Source organism: Oryctolagus cuniculus, chromosome 7 (genome assembly GCF_051225735.1).
Source record: "Oryctolagus cuniculus isolate XC-2025 breed Fujian yellow rabbit chromosome 7, ASM5122573v1, whole genome shotgun sequence".
Lineage (NCBI taxonomy): Eukaryota > Metazoa > Chordata > Mammalia > Lagomorpha > Leporidae > Oryctolagus > Oryctolagus cuniculus.
This window is the reverse complement of record NC_142873.1, coordinates 110845761-110872151: the sequence shown is the minus strand read 5'-3', so window position 1 is coordinate 110872151 and position 26391 is coordinate 110845761. Positions and strand designations below refer to the sequence as shown.

Genomic DNA, 26391 nt, shown 5'->3' with positions numbered 1-26391 from the left:
TAATGTTCCATAAATCCTAAATGATAATTTAAGCAGTCAAGAGTCCATGAAGTCTGGCCTCTGTACACTACTTCTGATGCATCTTCCATTGCTCTGGCTTACTGGCAACTCAAACACTGTATGAGTCACTATTCATGGACATTCCCAGGCTTGAACCACTTTATCCTCTCTCCACACTCACTACCATTAACATTGTAACAACCTTTGGTTTGACTATAGAAGTACCACATCTATGTGATGTTTGCTTATTACCTCAGTAAGGCACAATCTTCTACCTGCAAGTCCTTTTAATCCCTATACCAATAGTTTAACAATTAGCACATACCTCAGTTGACAATACTGGCTGTAAAACGTAATCCCTTCTGAGATGTAAAAACACTGATACCTGCTTCTGATACCCAGAGACTGATTTAATTTAAAGGAGATTCCGTTTGAGCCCTGGTACTTTTAAAGCTCCTCAGGTGAAGCTAATGTTACAGCCAAGATTGAGAACTAACACCAGAATTTCTCAACCAAGATCAGAAGAGCCAAACACAGCTCATGACAAGAGCCGCGGGTGATTGCTGACGTCATAAATAAGAGTGTCAATTGTTAAATCAACAACGGGAGTCACTGTGCATTTACTCCCCATGTAGGATCTCTGTCCTTAATGTGTTGTACTATGTGAATTAACTGTAAAACTAGTACTCAAACAGTACTTTATACTTTGTGTGTCTGTGTGGGTGCAATATGTTGAAATCTTTATGTAGTATATACTAAGTGAAATGCATATAAAGATAATTAAAAATGAATCTTGATGAAGAATGAGATGGGAGAGGGAGCAGGAGATGGGATGGTTTGCGGGTGGGAGGGTGGTTATGGGGGGAAGAACCGCTATAGTCCAAAAGTTGTACTTTTGAAATTTATATTTATTAAATAAAAGTTTTCTAAAAAAAGAGAGCCAAACTTATTAGGATCACCTGGCCTTTCATCCTAACAGGAGTTGGGTAGAATCAGAATCACAAATACCAAAAGTAGAGAAAAGGTATCTGCACTTTTTGATATAGTTCCCTATCCCTGTATGCATTTGTTTTATGTCCTCTAGGACAGGGGTGGGAAATATCCAGCCTATGAGTGTATAAGGCCCATAGGCCCATGAAACCAGTATGGTCTAGCCCTACCAAGGCAACCACAGGCAGGACTCAAAATTCAATAAATCTATAGCAGGTTAATTTTTAAGTTGATGATTTTCTATGGCCTGCAAATGACATTATAAATATCTAAAAGGCCCTTGGCAGAAAAAGGTTCCCATCCTGCTCTAGACTACAAATGTTATTCATCTTTGTATTTCTGGGGTGCCTAGTATACCAAGTCCTCAATAAGTAAGTTAGACTTCAAGTAAACTCATACTGTCTACACACAGTGATGAAGTTAGAAGTCTGGTGTTAAAGATCACATTAATTTCCAGTTTAGAGCTGCTAACCAAGTAATAAAAAAACATACTTGGATCTTGTTTGAAGAGCAGAAAAAGTAAAGAATTATTTCTTACCGGCATAGCATTGCTTGGATCCTCCCCATACATAAATTGGACTTTCACTGTTATATTTCTGGCAGAACCTTGACGATTGGCAAAATTAAGACTCTGAGGGTATATGTAAAGCAGATTTCTGTGAAAACAATAGCACAAACGATGGTTAATTCATATCTACAAATACTATATATCCTCACTACTACTATAAAAGAAACAGATGAACAAGATATGAATATTTGTTAGCCAAACATCTTATTCAATCCTTCGAGTAACTGCTCAAATATACAGAAAAAACATATCTAGACATTGCAGATGAATTAAGACCTCCGCCCCACCCACCCAGGGCCAATGCTGTGGCATGGCTGGTAAGGCCACCACCTGCAGCGCCGGCATCCTATATGGGAGCCAATTCGAGTCCTGGCTGCTCCTCTTCCAAAACAGCTCTCTGCTGTGGCCTGGGAAGACAGTGGAGGATGGCTCGGGTCCCTGTGCCCCTGCAACCACATGAGAGACCCAGAAGAAGCTTCTGGCTCCTGGATTCACATTGGCCCAGCTCCAGCTTTTGCAGCCATTTGGGGAGTAAAGCACTGGATAGATGGAAGACTCCCTCCCATCTCTGCCTCTCTGTAGCTCTGCCTTTCAAATAGATAAATAAATCTTTAAAAAAAAAAAAGACTCCCCCCCAAAAACGAACTGATTTCCACATACAATTAAATAAGCAACAAAACTGAAATCAGAACACAGGTCAGTCAAGATTTAAAACTCATTATCTTTCTTCTACATGAAGTTTCTGGGAAATAAATGAGTATGGAATGAAACATTATTTAAGAAGTTAAAAGACAGATTTAATATTATCTTAGTTCTTCCAAGCAGAAATAAATCAAATGGCATTTATAAATGTGGTTTTTGTATAAATGTGCTCATGTATTTCAGAGGTATAATATTCTACATTTATTTTTTGAAAACACATAAGGTGAGTTTAATACAGGTAGTTATATCAAACACTCACATTCCACTCCGCATTTATTTGACTTCTTGTCCAGTTTATGATCACATGTCTAACATACACTTTATTTGTCCCTGCTGCTAATGTAGGAAAGAGAAATAAGGAAAGACATCAAAAGAAAGGGCTAAAACAAAGTTACTTTATCTGAAGAACAGTGCTCGGAGCTGATGAACAAGTGAACAAGACTTCAAGTATAATAAAACAGTGCTAACCAAATGAAGAAGCAATGAAATTAGGTCTAAATTTTCTGGAAAGCAGTAGGGAAATTCAGAAAATTTAAATATATATACCCTTTGATCTAACACACCTACCTCTAGTCTGAGGAGAATATTGCACACATGGACAAACAAGTATGGTCAAAGTAATTCATTACATTTTTAATAGTACAGAATAATTATAAATAATTATAAAATATGTTCACCTGTAGGGTTAAGCATCCTTAATCTGAAAACCCAAGATCTAAAATTTATATGAAAATGTTTTGAACATTTCCCACATGGCAGAGTACAGAGGGAGCTTACTGCTCTAATCCAGGAGAAGATAGTTTAAAAAAAGTGGAGAGAGGCCGGCGCCGCGGCTCACTAGGCTAATCCTCCGCCTAGCGGCGCCGGCACACCGGGTTCTAGTCCCGGTCGGGGCACCGGATTCTGTCCCGGTTGCCCCTCTTCCAGGCCAGCCCTCTGCTGTGGCCAGGGAGTGCAGTGGAGGATGGCCCAAGTGCTTGGGCCCTGCACCCCATGGGAGACCAGGAAAAGCACCTGGCTCCTGGCTCCTGCCATCGGATCAGCGCGGTGCGCCGGCCGCAGCGCGCCGGCCGCGGTGGCCATTGGAGGGTGAACCAACAGCAAAGGAAGACCTTTCTCTCTGTCTCTCTCTCTCACTGTCTACTCTGTCAAAAAAAAAAAAAAAAAAAAAAAAAAAAGTGGAAGTGGAGAGAGTGCAGTCTCAGGGAAGAGTGGCTCACTAGACTAATCTTCGCCTGTGGCGCCAGTACCCCAGTTGGGGCGCTGGATTCTGTCCCGGTTGCCCCTCTTCCAGTCCAGCTCTCTGCTGTGGCCCAGGAAGGCATTGGAGGATGGCCCAAGTACTTGGGCCCTGCACCCTCATGGGAGACCAGGAGATGCACCTGGCTCCTGGCTTAGATCGGCGCAGTGCCGGCCGTGTTGGCCGCTTGGGGGGTGAACCAACGGAAAAAGGAAGACCTTTCTCTCTGTCCCTCTCTCTCACTGTCTAACTCTGCCTGTCAAAAAAAAAAAAAAAAAGAAGAAGAAGAAGAAGAAGAAAAAAGTAGACAACCTACTTATCTACAGAGTCATAGTACAAAGATAAAAGCTGCCACAGTGAAAAAACAAAGAAGAAACCAACCAGTATACCTCCACAAATGCCAAATAACAAAAGGACCAATTCAAGAAACAAAAATAAGGAAGACATGACATCACCAAAGAACACAAAACTTCGATACCAGATTGTGAAGATGATGAGATTGAAGAAATGCCAGAAATGGAATTCAAAAATTTGATCATAAGATCACATAGAAGAAATCAGAGGCCGACACCGCGGCTCACTAGGCTAATCCTCCGCCTTGCGACGCCGGCACACCAGATTCTAGTCCCGGTCGGGGCGCCGGATTCTGTCCCGGTTGCCCCTCTTCCAGGCCAGCTCTCTGCTGTGGCCAGGGAATGCAGTGGAGGATGGCTCAAGTCCTTGGGCCCTGCACCCCATGGGAGACTAGGATAAGCACCTGGCTCCTGCCATTGGATCAGCGCAGTGCTACGGCCGCAGCGCGCCGGTGGCGGCCATTGGAAGGTGAACCAATGGCAAAAGGAAGACCTTTCTCTCTCTCTCTCTCTCACTGTCCACTCTGCCTGTCAAAAAAAAAAAAAAAATCAGAAGCAAATGTACAAACTAATGACATCCATATGTGACATGAAAGAAAACTTCTCCCATGAAATTTGGATCTTAAAGAGAAATAAAAATGAAATGAAGGATTCAAAAGAACAAATAAAAAATGTAGTGGAAAGCCTTAACAACACAATCAGTGAAGCAGAAGAAAGAACATCTGATGTAAAAGACAAAACACAGGAAATTATATAGTCAAACCAAAAACAAGAAGAGGAAATTAGAAAACTAAAAAATACTGTTGGGAATCTACAGGATAATGTCAAATGACCCAAAATACAATTCCTAGGAGTTCTGAAGGTGTGGAAAGAGAGAAAGTATTAGAAATCCTTTTTAGTAAAATAATAATAGAAAACATCCCTAATTTGGAGGAAAAGGGGGGGGGGACACCCAAGTACAGGAAACACACAGAAATCCTAATAGACATGAACAGAAAAGATCTTCACCATGACATATGGTTATCAAACTCTCAAAAGTAAAACATAAAGAAAAGATTCTAAAATGTTTAAGAGAGAAATGCCAGATTACTTAGAGAGGATCTCAAATTAGACTCACAACAGACTTCTCATCAGAAACCCTACAGGTAGGAAGAGAATGGTGAGATATATTTCAAGTCTTAAGAGAAAAAAACTGTCAACCCGGAATATTATACCCTGAAAAGCTCTCATTTATGAATGAAGGTAAAATCAAGACCTTCCATAACAAACAGAAATTGAAAGAATTTGGGGCCGGCACTGTGGCATAGCAAGTAAAGCCACTGTCTGCAATGCCAGCATCCTATATGGGCGCTGGTACGTGTCCCAGCTGCACTACTTCTGATCCAGCTCCCTGTTATGGCCTGTGAAAGCAGCAAAAGATAGCTTAAGTTTTTGGGCCACTGCCCCTGAGTGGGAGACCCGGAAAAAGCTCCTGGCTCCTGGCTTTGAATTGGCGCAGCTCCGGCTGTTGCGGCCAATTGAGGAGTGAACCAGCAGATGGAAGACCTCTCTCTCCCTCTGCCTCTTCTTCTCTCTGTGTGTAACTCTGATTTTCAAATAAAGGTTAAAAAAAAAAAATCAAAGAATTGTCACCACCCGTCCAGACCTACAAAAGATGCTTAAGGATGTGCTGTACACAGCACGAAGAAATATGGTCATCACTACAAAAGAAGGTAAAGGAAGAAAATCTCCCAGAAAACGTTCAAAGGAAATTCAAAGTAAAAAATAGGAATATTTTTGGAAAACTGGCAAGGCAAAGTCATTACTCATCAATAGTCACCTTGAACATAAATGACCACAACTCTCCAGTTAAAAGACACAACTGGCTGAATGGATTAAAAAGCAAAATCCATCTATTTGCTGTCTACAAGACACACATCTCACCAACAACAATGCTCGCAGACTGAAAGTGAAAGGATGGAAAAAGATATTCCATGCTAACAGAAGCCAAAAAAGAGCTTGTGAAGACATCCTAATATCAGACAAAATAGACTTTAATAAAAAAAATGTTAGAGAGACAAACAAGGACATTATGTAATGATTAAGGGATCAATTCAACAAGATGATGTGACAATTATAAATGTATATGCACCTAATTGTAGGGCACCTGGCTATTTAAAAGAAATTCTAAGGGATATAAACAGAGACATAGACTCCAATACAATAGCAATTGGGGACTTCAATACTCAACTTTCAGCAATGGATAGATCAACAAGACAGTTAATCGACACTATCAACAAAATGGACCTAACATACATTTACAGAACTTTTCATCCTACAGTTGCAGAATACACACTCTTCTTATCAGCGCATGGAACTTTCTCTAGGATTGACCACATACGAGGCCATAAAGCAAGTCTCAGCAAATTCAAAAAAATTGAAATCATAGCATGTATCTTCTTGAACCACAATGAAGTGAAGCTGAAAATCAGTAATTCAGGAGTAATCTCTAGAACATATGCAAACACATGAAGCCTGAACAACATGCTCCTGAATGAACAGTGGGTCACAGAAGAAATCAAAGGAGAAATAAAAGCATTTCTAGAAATAAATGAAGATGACAATACAACATACGAAAATTTATGGGAGAAACAGCAAAAGCAATGTTAAGAGGAAAAGTTAAAGCAATGGGTGCCTACATCAACAAATTGGAAAGGCACCAAATAAATGAAATATCAAAGCATCTCAAGGATATAGAAAAACAAGAGGAAATCAAATCCAAAACTAGTAAAATAAATAATTAAAATTAGAGAATAAATCAACAAAATTGAATAAAAAAATACAAATCAAAATGGCCAACAGCCACATGAAAAAATGTTCAAAAAACAAAATTAATAAAAAGAAATATTCACCTTGCTTCTAACTTAATGTTAAAAACATTATATGATTAAATTATAAGTTTTTTTTTTTTGGTTCTACTTGATACTATTGGTTGAACTCTGTAATTAACACACAATTATTCTTAAGTGTTTAAATTTAACTGAAAAGTGATCTCTGTTAAATATAAGAGTGGGAATAAGAGAGGGAGGAGATGTACAATTTGGGACATGCTCAAGCTGACTTGCCCCAAATGGTAGAGTTAGAAATGTGCCAGGGGATTCTAATACAATCTCATCAAGGTGGCATGTACCAATGACATCTCACCAGTCCAAGTATCAGTTTCAGTTCACAATTGATCATATGGATAGGTCTAAGAGTCGAAGGGATCACATAAACAAGACTAGTGTCTGCTAATACTAATTGACAGAATCAAAAAGGGAGAGAACGATCCAACATGGGAAGTGGGATACACAGCAGACTCATAGAATGGCAGATGTCCTAAACAGCACTCTGGCCTCAGAATCAGCCCTTAAGGCATTCAGATCTGGCTGAAGAGCACATGAGAGTATTTTAGGCATGGAAAGCCAAGATACTCTGGCAAAAAAACAAAACAAAACACAAACAAACCTAAATGAAAGATCTCTGCGAGAGATCCCAGTAGAAAGAACAGGCCATCAAAGAAGGAGGTACCTTTCTCTGAAGGGAGGAGAGAACTTCTACTTTGACTATGACCTTGTCTAAACAAGATCGAAGTCAGTGAACTCAAAAGGCTTCCATAGCCTTGGCAACTCATGACAAGAGCCTAGGGAGATTACTGACGCCATAAACAAGAGTGTCAATTTGTTAAGTCAATAACAGGAGTCACTGTGCACTTACTCCCCATGTAGGATCTCTGTCCTTAATGTGTTGTTCAATGTGAATTAATGTTATAACTAGTACTCTAACAGTATTTTACACTTTATGTTTTGTGTGGGTGCAAACTGATGAAATCTTTACTTAATATATACTAAATTGATCTTCTGTATATAAAGATAATTGAAAATGAATCTTCATGTGAATGGAATGGGAGAGGGAGCAGGAGATGGGAGGGAAGTTATGGGGGGGAAAAGCCATTGTAATCCATAAACTGTACTTTGGAAATTTATATTAACTAAATAAAAGCTCAAAAAAAAAAGAATTTATAATTTAGTCATGTATTTTCTTTTTAACATTAAATTAGAAGCACAGTGAATATTTCTTTTTATTAATTTTGTTTTTTGTTAAACTTACATTATTAAAACTATTACCAAACTCACACAATTCAGAAAAAAAAGTTGTAATAAGCAAATCATTTCTGACATTGAAAGCATTTAATTCCATGGTGGGTGTTTGATACAGTAGTTTATAAACTGCTTGGGATGCCCACATCTTATATCAGATTGCCTGTGTTCAAATCCTGGCTCCATTCTCAATTCCAGTTTCCTGCTTTTTTATTTTATTTTTTTTTAGAGATTTTATGATCTGTTGGAAAGACAAAGGGACACAGACTCAGAGAGGGGCAGAAAGAGAGATATCTTCCATCTGCTGGTTCACTCCTCCAAATCACTGCAATAGTCAGGATTGGACAAGGCTGAAGCTAGGAGCCTGGAACTCCAACCAAGTCTCCCACATGGATGGCAGAGACCCGTGCATTTGGACCATCTTCTGCTGCTTTCCCACGTGCATTATCATGGAGCTGTAACAGAAGCAAGGACTCAAATCTGCACTCCGATGTGGGATGCCAGGTCTTAATCCACTGTACCATAACATCAGCCCCTCAACTTTCCTGCTAATGTGCACCCTAGGGGGCTGCAGGTAATGGTTCAAATGGTTGTATCTCTGCTAGTCAGGTAGAAGACCAAGACTGAGTTGTGGGCTCCTGGCTTTGGTCTAGCTCAGCCCCTGCTATTGTAGGCATTTGGGGGAGTAAATCAGCAGATGACAGTCCTGTCTCTCTCTTTCAAGTAAACAAAAACTAAATACAAAATTTAAAAAGATCTAATTATAGTTTGACCTTAGAGGACCACATATTTACTGATCCTAGGTTTGAGGGAACAAACCTAGAAAATATGCAATATAAAATAGAAGGGGAGGAAATGTCTTTATGACATTTGTATGTGGTACTGTTGTGATAATGGTCACATAAATGTGAAGCATAAAGAAACATTAACAATTACAGTGACAAATAATAAGGAACATCATTATATGTTAGCTTACACAGAGCAGTGCAGGAATATAGCACCAAGAGCCTTTAACACCACATGAAGGAGTGGGGGGAAGGTTTCAAAGAAGGCATTTTTGCCATGAGCCATTGTTTCCAAAAGAACTAAAGTAGAATTATGGAAATTCAAACTTAATCTTTTAATTTTTCCTCAACTTTAGTGACAACTTAACATGTCAAAAGTTTTTGACTTGTAAAATCTTTTAAATCATGAAAAATTAAAATGAATTTTTAGAAAACAGTAAACCTCATTATACTGAAAGTACAGCTTATAATCTATCGAAGTTAAATACAATGATTTCTGATTACCTATTAAATCAGTTGCTTATTTCTTTGATTTCATTTAGCATTGATCTAACTCTGTGTGGAAGGTCACATTTGTGCAAGTTAACATAGCTTAATGATTAACTATATTCACCTGCCACTCTTACCTTTTATGTGGCAAAGAGTAGTATATATAGAGTTAACACGTCTCCATCTACATACTGGAGAAGAAATTTCAAATTGCTTGCAACTTAATAATTAGGATAAAAATGTACACACTTAAGATTTTTCTTTTTATTGTTCCTCTAGTTATTTCCTCCAGAATTGACCAAGACAATTCATCATTTGATTCTCTATCTCCAGAATCAAAATCAAGATTTGCTATGTTAGATGATGTGAAAATTCTAGCCAATGGCCTTCTTCAGTTAGGGCATGGTCTTAAAGACTTTGTCCACAAGACTAAAGGACAAATTAATGACATTTTTCAAAAACTCAACATATTTGATCAGTCTTTTTATGACCTTTCATTACAAACCAATGAAATCAAGAAAGAAGAAAAGGAACTAAGAAGAACTACATCAAAGCTACAAGAGAAAAATGAAGAGGTGAAGAATATGTCACTGGAACTCAACTCAAAACTTGAAAGTCTCCTAGAAGAAAAAATTCTACTTCAACAAAAAGTGCGATATTTGGAGGAGCAATTAACTAATTTAATTAAAAATCAACCTGAAATTCATGAACACCCAGAATTAACTTTATTGAAAGTAAGTAGAAACCAGACTTCATGATTATGTTTTAAATGTAAATCTTTTAAAAATAAATTCTAAGACATGCTATTTGAAATACTTTGTTGCATTGTTGGAATATCTTATTTTTCTCAAAAAAAAAAAAAAACAAACCTCCAGAAGATAAAATTTCCCATTATAATTTCAAGTTAGTTCTTGTTTCCTTAACATTATATGAAAAATAACTTTACATCTGATATGAAAATTACAAATCAGTTAAATAATAAAATTTAGAACACTAAGTTATTAGATCATTGCAAATTACTGGAGATAAGTAAAAAGTTAAATGAATTTAAAACTATTCTACCATGTTCAAAACAGGTAAAAGACTACAGTAAGAAAGATATATGATTAAAATATTGTGGTTTTTATCCTTTCAAGTGAAGTAAAATTCAGAAAACCAAATTTTAGAGATAGTATATTTTAATAAAAATATAAGAACAAAAGAATATATTACTTGAAAAGATGTCTAAAAGGAAAATGATTGACAACATTTTTTAAAATCTACTATTAGTTTAAAAAACAGATTGTGACAGTGTTAGAGGAAGTAAAATCTCTAACAGAAAACAAAGAGGAATGAGACTTTTAACCAAACTACACTCTATATCCAGATTTTTGTAGAACAGCAAGATAACAATATCAAAGACCTTCTCCAGACTGTGGAAGACCAATATAAACAATTAAACGAACAGCATAATCAAATAAAAGAAATAGAAGATCAGGTAAGTCAGCATTTTAATGGTATGTCCGATATTTTACATTGGTTTATAAAAATACTGGATTTCAAAATTATTTGAAACCTTTAATTGGGTGGTGAGCAAACTGATCATACGGGCAAATACGACTGCAGGCTCTGTAGCTAAGACCTACCTGGTTTCCAATCATGGCTCTAAACTTTCCATGTGCCCTTGACTAAATTACTTAACCCCTCTGCCTCACAGTGTCCTAGCACAGCCCACAGAGATAATGACAGAGCCTATCTTTATAGGATTGTTGTGAGAAAAAAAGAATTAATTCATGACAGCCAAAATGATCCTATTAAAATTTAAATTAGACCACATCTCTCTGCTCAAAACCTACCACGGCTTGCCATTTCACTCACAGTAGCTCAAATACCTGAGATGACCTGACCCGCCATTATCTCACTCCCTTCATCTCCAATCCTCCTGACCTGACTGTTTCTCATACACATCAAACATGCTGCACCTCCGTGCCTTTGCCCTTCTTGTTTCCTCTTTCTCCCTGGTATCTGCATAGCCCACACTTCATTTCCTTCAAGCCTTTATCAAACAAGAAATGCTCAATGAAGCCTTTCCATGTCACTTAATTACAAATTATAATCCCTTACTCCCACCCCTACACGCTTCTACCTCCTTAACTACTTTTTTCCTTAACACTTTTATTTTACACATAATGGGTCTTATTTTACTTTTCTTGTCTGTCCTTCACTAAAATGTAAGCTGTTTGAGTACAGTGACTTTTTTCCATTATTTTTATTACTATTGCCTTGGAATATTAATCATATGGCACATAGTAGGCGCTCAATAAATATCTGTTAACTAATAAGGTTAATACCATTTTCAGCATACAGAAGTCAGTAAATTTACTATGATTATTATTTTTATTACTGTATTATTAGAAATTTGTGCCTGATTATTAAATTCAACATCCAGTAACGTAATTAATCTAAATGTAAACAACTGGCTAGGTGAAGGAGCGAAGTACTTGTTTAGAATAAAGCTATGCCAGAATTTAAGCATTCTAACATAGGATACATTGGTTTAAAAAATCAATCAGTAATAGTCTTAAATAGTCATTCAAGAGGATTTGAAAAATATTATAAACTCAGAGATCACAGTCACATAATTATTACAGTATAATTGTTCTGTTACTATTAGTTATTATTATTAACCTCACACTGTGCCTAATTTATAAATTAAACTTTATAACAGATACATTCTGTTTAGGAAAAAACAGTATAAATAAGGTTGAGTACTGATTGTGGTTTCAGGCACCCAGTGGGGGTCTCAAACATATCCTCTGCAGATAATGGGGTACCAAATGAAGAAATTCAAACAATGAATTCCTGAGTTGGAAGACTTAGATGATATGATCTATCTTCCTCTTATTTAAATTAAAAAATCAGAACTCTAAAAAAAAACAAGCAAATTTAAGACCATAGTTACTTATTAGAAAAGATTAACATCTAGTAAATGAAATTTACTACAAATCCTTATAAATTAGGTCCTCAAAAATACTATTGATGCCAACATCAAAAAGCTAATACTGATAATGCAAGATACTATATATTCTGCTTTTCTCACCATCACTAAGAAAAACATTCAGTCAATAAATTATAAATTCAACACACTTGACAGAACATGTTATTCTATACTAATAATAAAATATAAAAAATTAAAAATAAGCAAATAAACCTGACAACATCTACAGATATATTTACAGGTCAAAAATGACCAAAAGCAACCTTATTCAAATAATGTTCTGTGTCTTTATGGAAGGTCTGAAAAATCAGATCTACAACTGATAGTCATTACACTTAAAATCAGCCTATGGGGCGGACACTGTGGCATAGCAGATGGGGCTACTGCCCGCAGTGCCAGCATCCCATGTGGGCACCAGTTCGAGTCCCTGATGTTCCACTTCCCATCCAGCTCTCTGCTGTGGTCTGGAAGGGTAGAGGAGGGTGGCTCAGGTCTTTGGGTCCCTGTACCCACATGGGAAGCTCCAGCCATTGTGGCCATCTGGGGAGAGGGCCAGTGGAAAGAGGACCTCGCTCTCTCTGCCTCTGCTTCTCTGTAACTCTGCCTTTCAAGTAAATAAATAAATCTTAAAAAAATTTTAAAAAAAATCAGCCTATGTTACTGAACAAAATATTAAATATATCCTATTCATATAAATATAGGGAATATATTAAAATACTTTAAGCAAAGTCCCTGCTTTTGGCCTCACTTAATTTTAATTTGAAAGGCAGAGTAACACTGTTCTTCCTTCTTAACATCAAATAATATAAACTGAAAGACAAAATAAATAAAAACTGTATTTTTGATATATCTACATTTTGTCTAGTAGCATATATTCAGTACCACTTTTTAAAAGTAGGTTTATATTCTTTTATCAGCTCAGAAGGACTGGAATTCAAGAACCCACAGAAAATTCTCTTTCTTCCAAGCCAAGAGCACCAAGAACTACTCCCTCTCTTCAGCTGAATAAAACAAAAAATGCAGAACATGATGGTAAGATAATTTTGGTGGGTTTTGTTTGTGAAGAAATTATTAAACACTCTTGTCTCAAGAACCAGTTCTACAGGTCATCAAAGAAGGAGGTACCTTTCTCTGAAGGGAGGAGAGAACTTCCACTTTGACTATGACCTTGTCTAAATACGATCAGAGTCGGTGAACTCAAAAGGCTCCCATAGCCTGTTGAAATCTTTACTTAATATATACTAAACTGATACTCTGTATATAAAGAGAATTGAAAATGAATCTTGATGTGAATGGAAGGGGAGAGGGAGCGGGAAAGGGGAGTGTTGCGGGTGGGAGGGAAGTTATGGGGGGGGGGGAGCCATTGTAATCCATAAGCTGTACTTTGGAAATTTATATTCATTAAATAAAAGTTAAAAAAAAAAAGAACCAGTTCTAGATGGAATGAGAATGAAGAGACACATCCAACAAATACAAAATTCTAAAGAAGCATTCTTAATACAATTAAGGATATTAATATGGACTTTATACAATTATTAATTTTCTTATATGGAAGAGATATATATGGAATATATATGGAATATAATGGAAGAGAATAACATCTCCTTGAAGAGACATATGCTGGAATATTTAGCGGAATAAGGGTCATGAAGTTTGCAATTTACTTTTAAATAGCACAACAAGATACATGTTTGTATAGGTATATATATATATAAAGATTTCAACTTCTAAGTTATCATTCACATTACTGAAGCTTACATAACAACATTTCCTTGATTCTAGGCATTCCTGCAGATTGTAACACCATTTATAACAGAGGTGAACACAGAAGCGGTGTGTATGCCATTAGACCCACCGACTCTCAAGTTTTTAATGTCTACTGTGATATAAAATCAGGTAAAATCCGCCTAAAAAGAGAAATGGACAGTGCTTAGGTTCAAGCTACCACTTATTAGCAGATTCCACCCATTATCTCTCTTCTGAATATGCTCATTCCACCATATCTATGAATTCCACACGCATGGATTTAACAAACAATGGATCGCAGATATTTAGGGAAAAAATTGCATTGTATAAAACTAGACTATTTTCTTGTCATTACTCTCTAAACAAAATGGTACATGACTGTTTGCATAGCATTTCCACTGCATTGTTATGATAAATAGTCAAGAGATGATTTAAAGTACACAGAAGGATCTGAGTAGGTTATATGCAAATACTATGCCATTTTGTATCAAGGTCTTAGGCTTTTGCACATTTCTGTATCAGCAAAGGGTACTGGAACCAAACATCCATAGGTACTGAAGAACTACTGTATATTTAAAATGAAATATATATAGCATGAATATAAATCTAATATTCATATTTTTCTTATTCATTAATTTTATTATGTGAAATTCCCCATCTCTGTCATAAAATAATCTCAAGTGACCTGTTAATAAGTTTACTAAGACAAAATTCAATAGTTTCCCTTTACTTAGTCTTTGGGGACCATAATAAATGTATGACCATAAAATTAATAAACTATCTTCTAAAGACACCAATTAAAACCAAGCCAAAAAGACAGCATTTTTTACATCTCTCAAAATCAAGCTACTAAAAGTCCACAACTTCATTTTGTTATATGCAGGTAGGCCATGGACACTAATTCAACACCGAATAGATGGAGCACAAAACTTCAATGAAACTTGGGAGAACTACAAACATGGTTTTGGAAAGCTTGATGGTATGGTAACTATTCATTCATCACTTTTTAATCTAACAATATTTTAAAATACTTACAAGGGATTGTAACACAAATATCTATTATGGACTGGGCACTGCATCAATGAACAAGAACCACTTTCAGCCTTCATAAAACTTATTAACAAATAATTACACATTTGTTAGTAATTACACCTATTGTAATTGTCATTTGAATTTTACTTATCATAATTACATGTCATCCTAATTAGACTTATCACAATTTAATTCAAAGACATAATTATCATAATTATAATTATTAAAGATAATCTTGATTAAGTAATATGTGCTATGAATAAGCTATGGGGAAAACCATCCCTAGCACCCTATTCCCTTATTGTATTGACATTTTAAATATCAGTCAATTAGAGGTTAGAAGGGATAAGAAAACTGTCAGATATGCAGTCCAAATTTATAAGTTCCAATAATTTAAATATTATAAATGTATATTATAGAATGTGTTGTTTAAAATTAATTACTCAATGCAAAGTTTAATAAAAAAAAACTAAAAAGCACATTACAAAAATCTATGTTGTACAAATACTTATTTGCAAAGTCAAAAATATCCATTATTATACCAAAGTTTTTACCACTAAGTATTATTTGACCATTTAAAAAATTCTTTATTCCAATTATGATAGTTAGAATGCATATTTCAATGAAAAGGTTTTTTTTTTAAGATTTTATTCATTTATTTGTGAGGCAAAATTATAGACAGTGGGAGATATAGAGAAAGGTCTTCCATCTTCTGGTTCATTCCCCAAATAGCCTTAACAGCCAGAGCTAGGCTGATCCAAAGCCAGGAGCTTCTTCCAGGTTTGCCACATGGGTGCAGGGGCCCAATCATTTGGGCCATTTTCCACTGCTTTTCCAGGCCATAAACAGAGAGTTGGATAAGAAGAGGAGCAGGGGCCGGCGCTGTGGCAAAGAGGGTAAGGCTGCCACCTGCAGTGCCACATGGGTGTTGGTTGGAAACCTGGCTGTTCCACCTCCGATCCAAGCTCTCTGCTATGGCCTGGGAAAGCAGTGGAAGATGGCCCAAGTGTTTGGGCCCCTGCACCCACATGGGAGACCTGGAGGAAGCTCCTGGCTTCACATAGGCGCAGCTCCAGCTGTTGGGGCCACTGGGGAGTGAACCAGCAGATGGAAGACCTCTCTCTCTCTCTCTGTGTAGCTCTGACTTTCAAATAAATAAATAAATCTTAAAAAAAAAAAAAAAAAAAAAGGCGAGCAGCTGGGACACAAACCAGCACCCATATGGGATGCCAGTGCCACAGGTAAAATCTCAGCCTACTACACCACAGCAACAGCCCCTCAGTGATATGTTTGGTTTTTTTTTGTTTTTTGGTTTTTTTTTGTTTTTGACAGGCAGAGTGGACAGTGAGAGAGAGAGACAGAGAGAAAGGTCTTCCTTTTTGCCGTTGGTTCACCCTCCAATGGCTGCCGCGGCCAGCGCACTGCGGCCGGCGCACCGCGCTGATCCAATGGCAGGAGCCAGGTACTTATCCTGGTCTCCCATGGGGTGCAGGGCCCAAGCACCTGGGCCATCCTCCACTGCACTCCCGGGCCACAGCTGAGAGCTGGCCTGGAAGAGGGGCAACCGGGACAGAATCCGGCACCCTGACCAGGACTAGAACCCGGTGTGCTGGAGCCGCAAGGCGGAGGATTAGCCTGGTGAGCCACGGCGCCAGCCAGTGACATGTTTTATAGCTCCCAATCTTTTCCTAACAGTGACTGTAACTCAAAAATAAAAGACTGACAGCTAAGTCCAGAACACTCAATTATTCGATGATGAAAATAAAACCCCAGGAACAGGCATTTGGCCTAGCAGGTTAATACACCTGCATCCCCTATGAAGTGCCTGCATTCAAGTCTCATTTCCATTCCTGATTCCAGCTTCCTGCTAACGCATACCCTAGGAGGCAGCAGTGAATGCTCAGGTGGTTGGGTTCCTGCCACCAAAGTGTGGGACCTGGATTTAGTTCCTGACTACTGGCTTGGGTCTGCCAAGCCCAAGCCAATGCAGGAATCTGGGGGGTGAACTAGTGGACAGAATTCTTGTCTGTCTGTCTGTCTGTCTCTCTGTCCCTCTACCTCTCAAATAAATAAATAAATATTTTTAAAAAGTAAAGCAACACTTTTGTATTCATATTTACTAGCTATCCTTAAAATGAAGCCTCCTACTAACTCAATAAGGAAATACTGACTTCTATTTTCATTAAGTATTTTAATAAAAAGGATAATAATAAATAACTATCTGCAATTATACTATGATTTCAATTCCCAACATAATTTCTAAATGACAGAGAAAGGTTATTAAGAATCATGTTAATTAAAATTTTTTAGAATTTACTTCCTTATTTTTGCACAAAAAATAAATGTATAAAGCAAACACCAAAAGTCAAGTTTAAATTCGAAGAAAGTGACAGCGTTACCATCTAAATCTATGAGAGTATCTAATGTCTCTTGATTATAAATGGGTATTAATAAATAGATAATAGTAAAGCTAGCATATATAAAGCTATTTAGGGATTAGACATTATTCTACCAGTGATCAGACCTAATTATCTATAATGGTATGTTTCACATGTGAAACATGTCTTGTAATATGTTTGAGAAAGGATTATCAGATTTTAAGCAGGTCTATTAATATTATTAACATTTTGTGCATACGACTATGTTCAATAAAATTATTTTAAAAAGAAATATTTTCAGGACCAGCACTGTGGCATAGCAGGTAAAGCCGCCGCCTGCAGTCCCAGCATCCCATATGGGCACCGGTTCGAGTCCTGGTTGCTCCACTTCTGATACAGCTCTCTGCTATGGCCTAGGAAAGCACTAGAAGATGGCCCAAGTCCTTAGGCCTCTGCACCCGCGTGGGAGACCCGGAGGAAGCTCCTGGCTCCTGGCTTCAGATTGGCATAGCCCTGGCTGTTGCAGCCAATTAAGGAGTGAACCAGAGGATGGAAAACCTCTCTCTCTCTTCCTCTCTCTCTGCCTCTCCCCTTTATCTCTGTGTAATTCTTTCAAATAAATTAATTAATTAAAAAAAAGAAATATTTTCAGAAACTCTAAGCTGAGAAGGGATTCAAGACTAAAATAACTTATTTACTTACACTAATAAAAAAACACTGCTTAAAAATTGTCAGTTTCCAATCTGTAGTTAATCTACAGGTTTTTAAATATTTTTCTTTTCAGGAGAATTCTGGTTGGGCCTAGAGAAGATCAGTGCCATAGTGAAGCAATCCACTTATATTTTACGAATTGAGCTAGAAGACTGGAAAGACAACATGCATTATATAGAATATTCTTTCCACTTGGGAAATCATGAAAGCAACTACACAGTGCACCTCGCTCAGATTTCTGGCAATGTTCCCACAGCACTCCCAGAGCATAAAGATTTGGTGTTTTCTACATGGGATCATAAAGCAAAAACACACCTCAATTGTCCAGAAAGCTATTCAGGTATGCTTTTACTAACAGTACTTTATTTTCACCTCTTTAGAATATCTTCCTATATTATTAGTTGTTATCTACAATGTCAACCCCTTAAAATTCCAATCTCAAATAAGCATTTTCTCTACACACAAACCTCTGTTAATTCTAGTTCAACTAAGCATTGTATTTTACCTCTAATCCTCTTCAGCTTTCTAGCTTTCATAGAATGCATGAAACTTACACATATATTTAAAATTAGGATACATGGATTTACAACACTATGATATAAGAAATGAGACATATTCATAAGGAAATAAAATAACAGCAACTTCCCACAAATTTATATCCTTTAAATTGCATGGTTATCTTCTTCAGGAGGCTGGTGGTGGAATGAAGAATGTGGAGAAAGCAACCTAAATGGTAAATATCACAAACCAAGAACAAAATCTAAATCTGAGAGGAGAAGAGGGATATGCTGGAAGTCTCAAAATGGAATGTTATACTCCATCAAATCAACCAAAATGCTGATCCATCCAAAAGATTCAGAAAGCTTCGAATGAACAGAGACCAATTAAAAGGTCAATAAATCAAACATTAAACTCATTGCAAGTTACTGTCATTTAATAATCTGATATTAAATTCTTTGGAGAAAGCCTGAGAAATATTTTTTCATCTTACAAGTCAATATCAACTTTAGAATGGGTATAAAATATCACCTAAAAGAATACCATTTGCCTTTCTTATTTAAAGTTCTTACTACAGTTTCATTTTGTTCATATATTTTGTACTGTGGGATTCAATCTTAGATGGTTACAATTGAATTATAACCAATAGGTGATTTTTTAAATAACCAAATTAAAAAAAACTTTTGTTTTAAAAGTCATCAAGTAGGCTAATTTAAAAACTTACTCACTTAAAAAAAGCAGTTTCCTTGTTAAAATTCTAACTTCGAATAAACACAAAAGACTGAACATTTTAAATGCTTCAATATTAATTTTAAAGCTAAAATTCAATCAGTTCAGAGTATATGCAAAAATCTATAATTGTGGGGAGCAGCTCGGACTAGACTAAGTTACTGGAATTAAGACTTATTCTATGCATCTGCTCTCCTCTGTGGGGAGCAGCTCGGACTAGACTGTTACTGGAATTAAGACTTATTCTATGCATCTGCTCTCCCACAATATGGCGCCGGGAGAGAAGTAAACAGCTTCCGTACAGCTGCCTCCAGTTCAGCCAATTAACTGTAGGACTTGCTCCTGATTGGAGAGCAGCGTACTCGGCGTGTGGGCAGCCGAGTTGGGATTGGCGGAGGAGGACTATAAAGGAGGAGAGAGACGGCATGCACCAGGAACATCTATGGGGAACATCTAGCTGAAGGAACACCTGTGCAGCCCCCGAGACGAGCCGGCCGGCGGTGTGCCGCTCCCCTGCGGAAGTGGGGAATGCGGCCAGGGGGAACTGCCCTTCCACGGAGGTGGAAGGGATAGTAGCCAACCCGGGAAGAACCAGCAGCAAACCCGGGGAGGGCCGAGCAGACAGAAAGAACAGCGCAGGGTCCTGTGTTGCTCCTCCACGAAGAGGGGGAGCGACATATAATATGAATTTTTTAAAACTGACTCTTCATTTTACCACAAAATAACTTGGAATAAATGTCTGATATGGTTTAGTCATGAAATTAAATGAAGTAGGCTGAAATACTGTATTAAAATAGGCTCAATGTCTTTTAAATAAATCTAGTACCTCATGACTACTAAGTCATTTTGACTTTAATATCACCTATCACTGTACATTAACATATTTGTTAACTTATCTATACTGTGTGCATTTTATATATTTTAACACTTAATACTGTGAAAACAAATAGTATTAAAGAGATATTGTCAGAAAACAGTAACAATGAATGTATTTGATGCATTAAGTTAAAGTTTAACATTAACTTATTCTTCCTGACATGCTGTGAGTCAAATACTTTTGTGTAGGTTTTTGAATAGAATTAAAATTCATAACAGGTTATTGAATGTTTAAAAAGCCTGACAGGCAACTGTATATATTTAAAATTCAATAAAGATTCAGTCCCTAAATATCAAAAATTTTAATTCTTATAGTTCTGTTGCTGGCATCACAGTAGATAAATGATTGTTACTTCTAATTTAAATAATTTAAACTCTAAATTCCCAAGATTAGATATAAATTTTTGCCATAATATCTCTTGTCATACTTATTTCTCAGTAAGCTTAAAAATTATCAGTAAGTTCTAATTTTCAGGAACACAGCCTAAGCAAAAATTTATACTGATGTTTTTAGAATCAGAATGCCAAAATGGCTTTTTTCAAAAAAACAGATTTCAAATGCAGAAGTCATTTAATATACCACTTCTTCCTGTTTTCTTTTTTTTCCTCCACCCTCACATGTTTAATTTTGTTCCTTTTAGGAATACTAAACTGGATTTTTCCCAATATAAAACTCAGACTGAGAGAGAATTCTGGCAGAAAAAAAGTTTTTTCTTTATGGGTTCACAAAAATTGTGTCATGTCCCCACTACTGGGTTTAAAGCAAATTTCAACACTCACAGTTGTCTAATCTAATGGCCTTTTCTCAGTCTATCTGCCCTTTGATCTTTCACTACTAATTTATACTCTCCATGGATTATCCTTTACCTGGATCCATTTTATAATCTATTCCTTCCTTGTTTTGGGTATGTGGGCCAGTGCACAACCATAGCTCATTTTTTTTTCTACTTTGATCCCCAGGTTTTCTAACTACCCTCATGGACTCATCTATGTTCCATGACAAAACTTTTGAAAACTACATATTCATGACAGGTCTCTTTCTCTCTTCTATATCCTATAGGCCCCTAAAATTCAACATCGCATCATCGTAACAAATCCATCAACCCTGTAGTATCTCTGCTGTCCCTTTTGACTTTCTCCCTCCCTTTATATCTTTCACATTCTTTCCTAACATTCTTCTATGGCTCCCAGTCATGGAAGCCTGTAAGACATCTCTCCTGTTGTACTTTGTTAACTACCTCTCCTATATCAAAAGCCACGTTCACTAGTCTTCTTTTGAAACGTCTCTTAATCCGATAAACTTTCTTCCCAGTGATTGCCTTTGAGTCCCTGATTATCTAGTGAGTCTCCTCTAGCTTCCTCTCGGTCCTCTTAAAATTTATAATGGTTGCATATCACTTTGACTTGTGTCTTTAACACTTGTTCAGTGGAGAAGTGTAACAGCTGAAGATAAAAACATGTCCACATAAGTTCTGGAATTATAGGATGAATTGGCTTGCCATAAGCATAAATTTGTTTTAGAAATTTATTGGGATCTTATCTTAAATCTTAAAATATTTTCTTAAAATTGCATGTAAATTATATTTTATATTCTATCCACCTTCACACACACGAAAATTATCCTTTCCACCCCCAATCTTTAGAAGACTGATTTAGAAGATTTTTAGAAAAGTGATTTTCCTAGATGTGTCAAATTTACCCTGTGGACTTACATATCCCATATACTGTGCCTATCCCAATTAGAAAAGCACAGGCCTACAGAATAAAATTCAAATCCCTTCTGGGCATTCAGGGGCATCTACATTCTGACCCCAATTACCTTTTTTGCCCAACATAAACTCTCACTCTAATAAAAAAAATGACTGAGTTTTAAACATCACCTCTAACACTTTCCTAATGCACTGCATTACTCTAGAATGCCTCTTCATTTTCTGATTGCCTTGGGCCTACTTACACCTCATAATGCAGATCATCTCATTTCCTTGACAAATATCCTATAAAATGGTGGCCCCTTCCCCTCAAATTCTCTGGATCCCTTAAATGGCACTTAGCAAGCAAAGATATGACAGAAAAATAAATCTGAAACTATAGTAATAAAACTTTTGAAAAATAGTAACGAAAATCCCACCAGCATCAGAGATAGTAAATCTACCTTAATTTAGTGAATTATGAAATTCCTATGCCAACAGTTACTCTCAATTAGTATGAGTTTTTCTGAAACCAAATTTACACAGTTCCAATTTTAAGATTACTCAATGTAGTATAATAGTCACATACTGTCATACTAGAATCACCATGTTTTCATGCTTCTAACTTTTCTTCCTAACGGCATACCTCAGAGAAGTCAATTAATTCATTAATCAAAAATGTATTCCTTAGTATTCACTGAGCACCTATTCTTTTTACTCTTATAAAACCTATTACAAATTTATATTTTTAAATATTCTGTTTTAGGATAATCAAATTTCCATTTTTTGCCCATCATTAAATCATATGCATCCCATTTATTTATATATATATATGTATACACACACACACACAACTGATTATCCAACACAGTAGTTTTGAAAATTGAAAGGAAAGGCCGGTGCCACAGCTCACTAGGCTAACCCTCCACCTAGTGGCGCCGGCACACCAGGTTCTAGTCCCGGTCGGGGTACCGGATTCTGTCCCGGTTGCCCCTCTTACAGGCCAGCTCTCTGCTGTGGCCAGGGAGTGCAGTGGAGGATGGCCCAAGTGCTTGGGCCCTGCACCCCATGGGAGACCAGGAGAAGCACCTGGCTCCTGCCATCGAATCAGCGCAGTACGCCGGCCGCGGCGGCCATTGGAGGGTGAACCAACGGCAAAGGAAGACCTTTCTCTCTGTCTCTCTCTCTCACTATCCACTCTGCCTGTCAAAAAAAAAAAAAAAAAAAAAAAAAAGAAGAAGAAGAAGAAGAAGAAAGAAAGGAAAGTAACCAAACAATGGGTCTTTCATCAAAGTCCAAAGTATTCTCATGGCAAATCCTCTAGAACAAGATTACTCAACTGGTGTGAAATGTGCAGTTCAAGGTCATTAAAGCAGAATTCACAATCTTCCTTTGTAAGATAAGGTTTCACTGACATTTTAGGAAATATAAAATATAATTAAGAATTCCATCTAAAATATAAAAGCTATTTTTCTAAATTCACATATTTAGAACCAAAAACAGTAATATATCTAATAATATGGTTAGGTATATGTGAAACAGTAATAGACTATAATCTTAAAGATGCTGAGTTGTAGCTGTCCATCTTCAAGTTAGCAACCAAGCCTGAGTTTCCACACCCATGTACGAGATTAATAACCCTGCCAAATCTACTTCCCTGAGTTATAATGATCAAGTCAGACACTATATTTGAATGGTTTTATAACCTATTTAGTTCTAAAAAACTGTATATACTTTTAAAAACTGGATCTTGGGTTTCACTCTTCCCATTCCTTTAGGTTTATAAACTGTATAAATGCTTCTTAACTAAACATATTCTAGCTTTCAGGAAAGGTGAACAAAACTGCACTTTTCACAGTCTGCTCCTGCTTCTGGAATTTCCTCCTTCTGCTAGGAGTCCAAAATAACACTGTCAGATGCAAACCCCTAATTAATAACTCCTGGGATGGCCGGCGCCACAGCTCAATAGGCTAATCCTCTGCCTGCTGCGCCGGCACTCCAGGTTCTAGTCTTGGTTGGGGTGCCGGATTCTGTCCTGGTTGCTCCTCTTCCAGTCCAGCTCTCTGCGGTGGCCCAGGAGTGCAGTGGAGGATGGCCCAAGTGCTTGGACCCTGCACCTGCATGGGAGACCAGGAGAGGCACCTGGCTCCTGGCTTCGGATCAGCACGGTGCGCCGGCCACAGCGCACCAGCTGCAGCGGCCATTGGGGAGTGAATCAACAGAAAAGGAAGACCTTTCTCTCTGTCTCTCTCTCTCTCACTGTCCACTCTGCCTGTCAAAAAAAAAAAAAAAAAAAAAAAAAACCACTCCTGGGTGACCACATTAATCTTAGGAAACAAGAGGCTTAAACTGAAGGGTTTGTATAGTACAATAAAATAGGAACAATTAGATAGAATAAAAGAGAGATATTGAGGGCAAAATCTGAAGAGTAAGAGTACTTGGTAATAACTTGAGACATCTATAAACACTAAAAATAAAAACACAGACCAATAGTCTCTAAAGCAGATAGCATAAACTTGAATGGGGGAAAAATGTTCAACTTTCAGTAACAAATATTTAACTGAAGTTTGCACTTCCTTTAATTATAAATGAATGAAATTTAACATGGCATTATTAGCAGTATGTACATAGGACTGTCATTAAAGTAACCACATATATTTTAATACCACAACTATTCTAGATACTTTAAAACATTATTAGATAATACTTAACAAAATATGGTCATTTTAGATATGAGCCTAGATCTTGTTAAGTAATTCACTCATAGACACATAAATCACAGCTTTAATATTTTGATAATTTTAATTAAATGGAATTTATTTTCTTTGCTATACTATTTATTTTAAGCATTTAAAATATTATTTCAAAAATGAGAATCTTAGGATTCATAAAAATATATTAAGAACTCAACTCCAAAGATAGACCTATCAACATATAACATAGTTTTAAAAAACACTAATTACATGGTTCTCATTTACTTGTTGACTAGCTGAGCTGTTCTTCAAAATTTTAAGAGAAAGGTTAAAATCACTGTACAATAAGCATATTTAACTACTTGAGAAAATAAGAAAAATTATGAGATCACAAAACATTTCATTTGTTACTATGGCTACTTTGTTTAAAGTCCTTATTGACCAGCAATAAATTCCACAGTATTTACAGACCAATGACATGATGCTTAGAAGTTGCTTCTAAGTACTATTTAAAAAACAGACAAGCAATAGATGAAACAAGAATGACAATGGATATTAACAATGCTCTCTTAATTTTTTGGTATGTTTGTAATTTTCCATAATAAAAAGCTTAAAACTATATTCAGATTAATTTACAGGTAACAGACCTACTAAGAATTATTAAGAGATGTATGAGGCATATTCCTAACTGCAAAGGTTCAGGTCAAAATCCACTAAATCCTTTCAGTTTGTTTCTCACACTCACAGGTACTAGCTATGCACCACTGCATTCATTCTTAGTAACACTACATTTGTTAGATATCATCTTTCAAAAAAACTAGACAGAAAAACAAACATACGAAGTTCAACAGGTGATTACAACCACAGCTATTGCTGGGAAAGAAGCCAACTCTAACAATCCTGCCAAGAATATCATGTGCTCTATGAACAAATTTAGTTTTTAAAACTAAACGCTAATGAAATACACAAGCATTTGCTCAATTAGATGTACTTTATCTATCATAACTCAAATACAGGAGTGATGGTCAAGTAAAATTCTGGGAAAAAAGCCGGCGCCGTGGCTCAATAGGCTAATCCTCCACCTTGCGGCGCCGGCACACCGGGTTCTAGACCCGGTTGGGGCGCCGGATTCTGTCCCGGTTGCCCCTCTTCCAGGCCAGCTCTCTGCTATGGCCAGGGAGTGCAGTGGAGGATGGCCCAGGTGCTTGGGCCCTGCACCCCATGGGAGACCAGGAAAAGCACCTGGATCCTGGCTCCTGCCATCAGATCAGCGCGGTGCGCCGGCTGCAGCGGCGGCCATTGGAGGGTGAACCAACGGCAAAGGAAGACCTTTCTCTCTCTGTCTCTCTCTCTCACTGTCCACTCTGCCTGTCAAAAAAAAAAAAAAAAAAAATTCTGGGAAAAAAGTAACACTGCACACCGTCTGTTAACTAATTTTTAGATGTTCAATAAAAAAAATTTTTTCCCACAAGAAATAGCTCTTCATCTGGTTATCTTAATGTAGAAAACTGCTCTAGCATTTCTTCTACAATATTGTAGTAAAATAAATATTTCCCTGTGAAAGCAAGAATTTCATGTAAAACCCACCTGTTTGGTATAATAAGAAATAATGTCATTTATTTCCTGATTGCTAGAAACTACCATTACACCTGTCTATCTTCATTATGCTCATGGAGGATCTGCAAAGACTAGATTCCTCCTGGGTTAAACCTATCCAGAAATAAGTGGCTACCCTTGTGTGAAAAATTAAATGTAGACCTTTAAATGTGAAATTCCCTAATTTTGGGTATAGTTTAATAACACATTCAAGATACAGTT

The 26391-nt window shown here is 37.0% G+C and overlaps 2 protein-coding genes across 10 annotated transcripts in view; one reads left to right on the top strand and one right to left on the bottom strand.

The window, feature by feature from the left end:
* The window catches only part of DOCK7 (dedicator of cytokinesis 7), a 268792-nt gene that overhangs the window by 133893 nt on the left and 108508 nt on the right, over positions 1–26391 (bottom strand). For all 9 annotated transcript variants that reach the window (XR_016210986.1, XM_070078382.2, XM_089300543.1 and 6 more), the window contains one exon: positions 1529–1646. Coding sequence is in view for 8 of the 9 variants with exons in the window: in XM_070078382.2 (XP_069934483.1) it covers positions 1529–1646 (118 nt within the window). In the remaining variant the exon portion in view is untranslated. The remainder of the gene's footprint in view (positions 1–1528; positions 1647–26391) is intronic.
* Positions 9434–19005, top strand: ANGPTL3 (angiopoietin like 3). Its single transcript, XM_002715951.6, has 7 exons — positions 9434–9979; positions 10612–10722; positions 13140–13254; positions 14005–14118; positions 14852–14947; positions 18163–18429; positions 18778–19005. The coding sequence occupies exons 1-7, from the start codon at positions 9485–9487 to the stop codon at positions 18960–18962; spliced, it is 1383 nt and encodes a 460-aa protein (XP_002715997.1). The 5' UTR covers positions 9434–9484; the 3' UTR covers positions 18963–19005.

Coding starts and splice junctions, on each gene's coding strand:
- ANGPTL3 (XM_002715951.6), top strand. CDS start 9,485: ATGTACACACTTAAGATTTTTCTTTTTATTGTTCCTCTAGTTATTTCC. Junction 14,119..14,851: donor CTACTGTGATATAAAATCAG/GTAAAATCCGCC, acceptor TGTTATATGCAG/GTAGGCCATGGACACTAATT. Junction 18,430..18,777: donor TTGTCCAGAAAGCTATTCAG/GTATGCTTTTAC, acceptor TATCTTCTTCAG/GAGGCTGGTGGTGGAATGAA.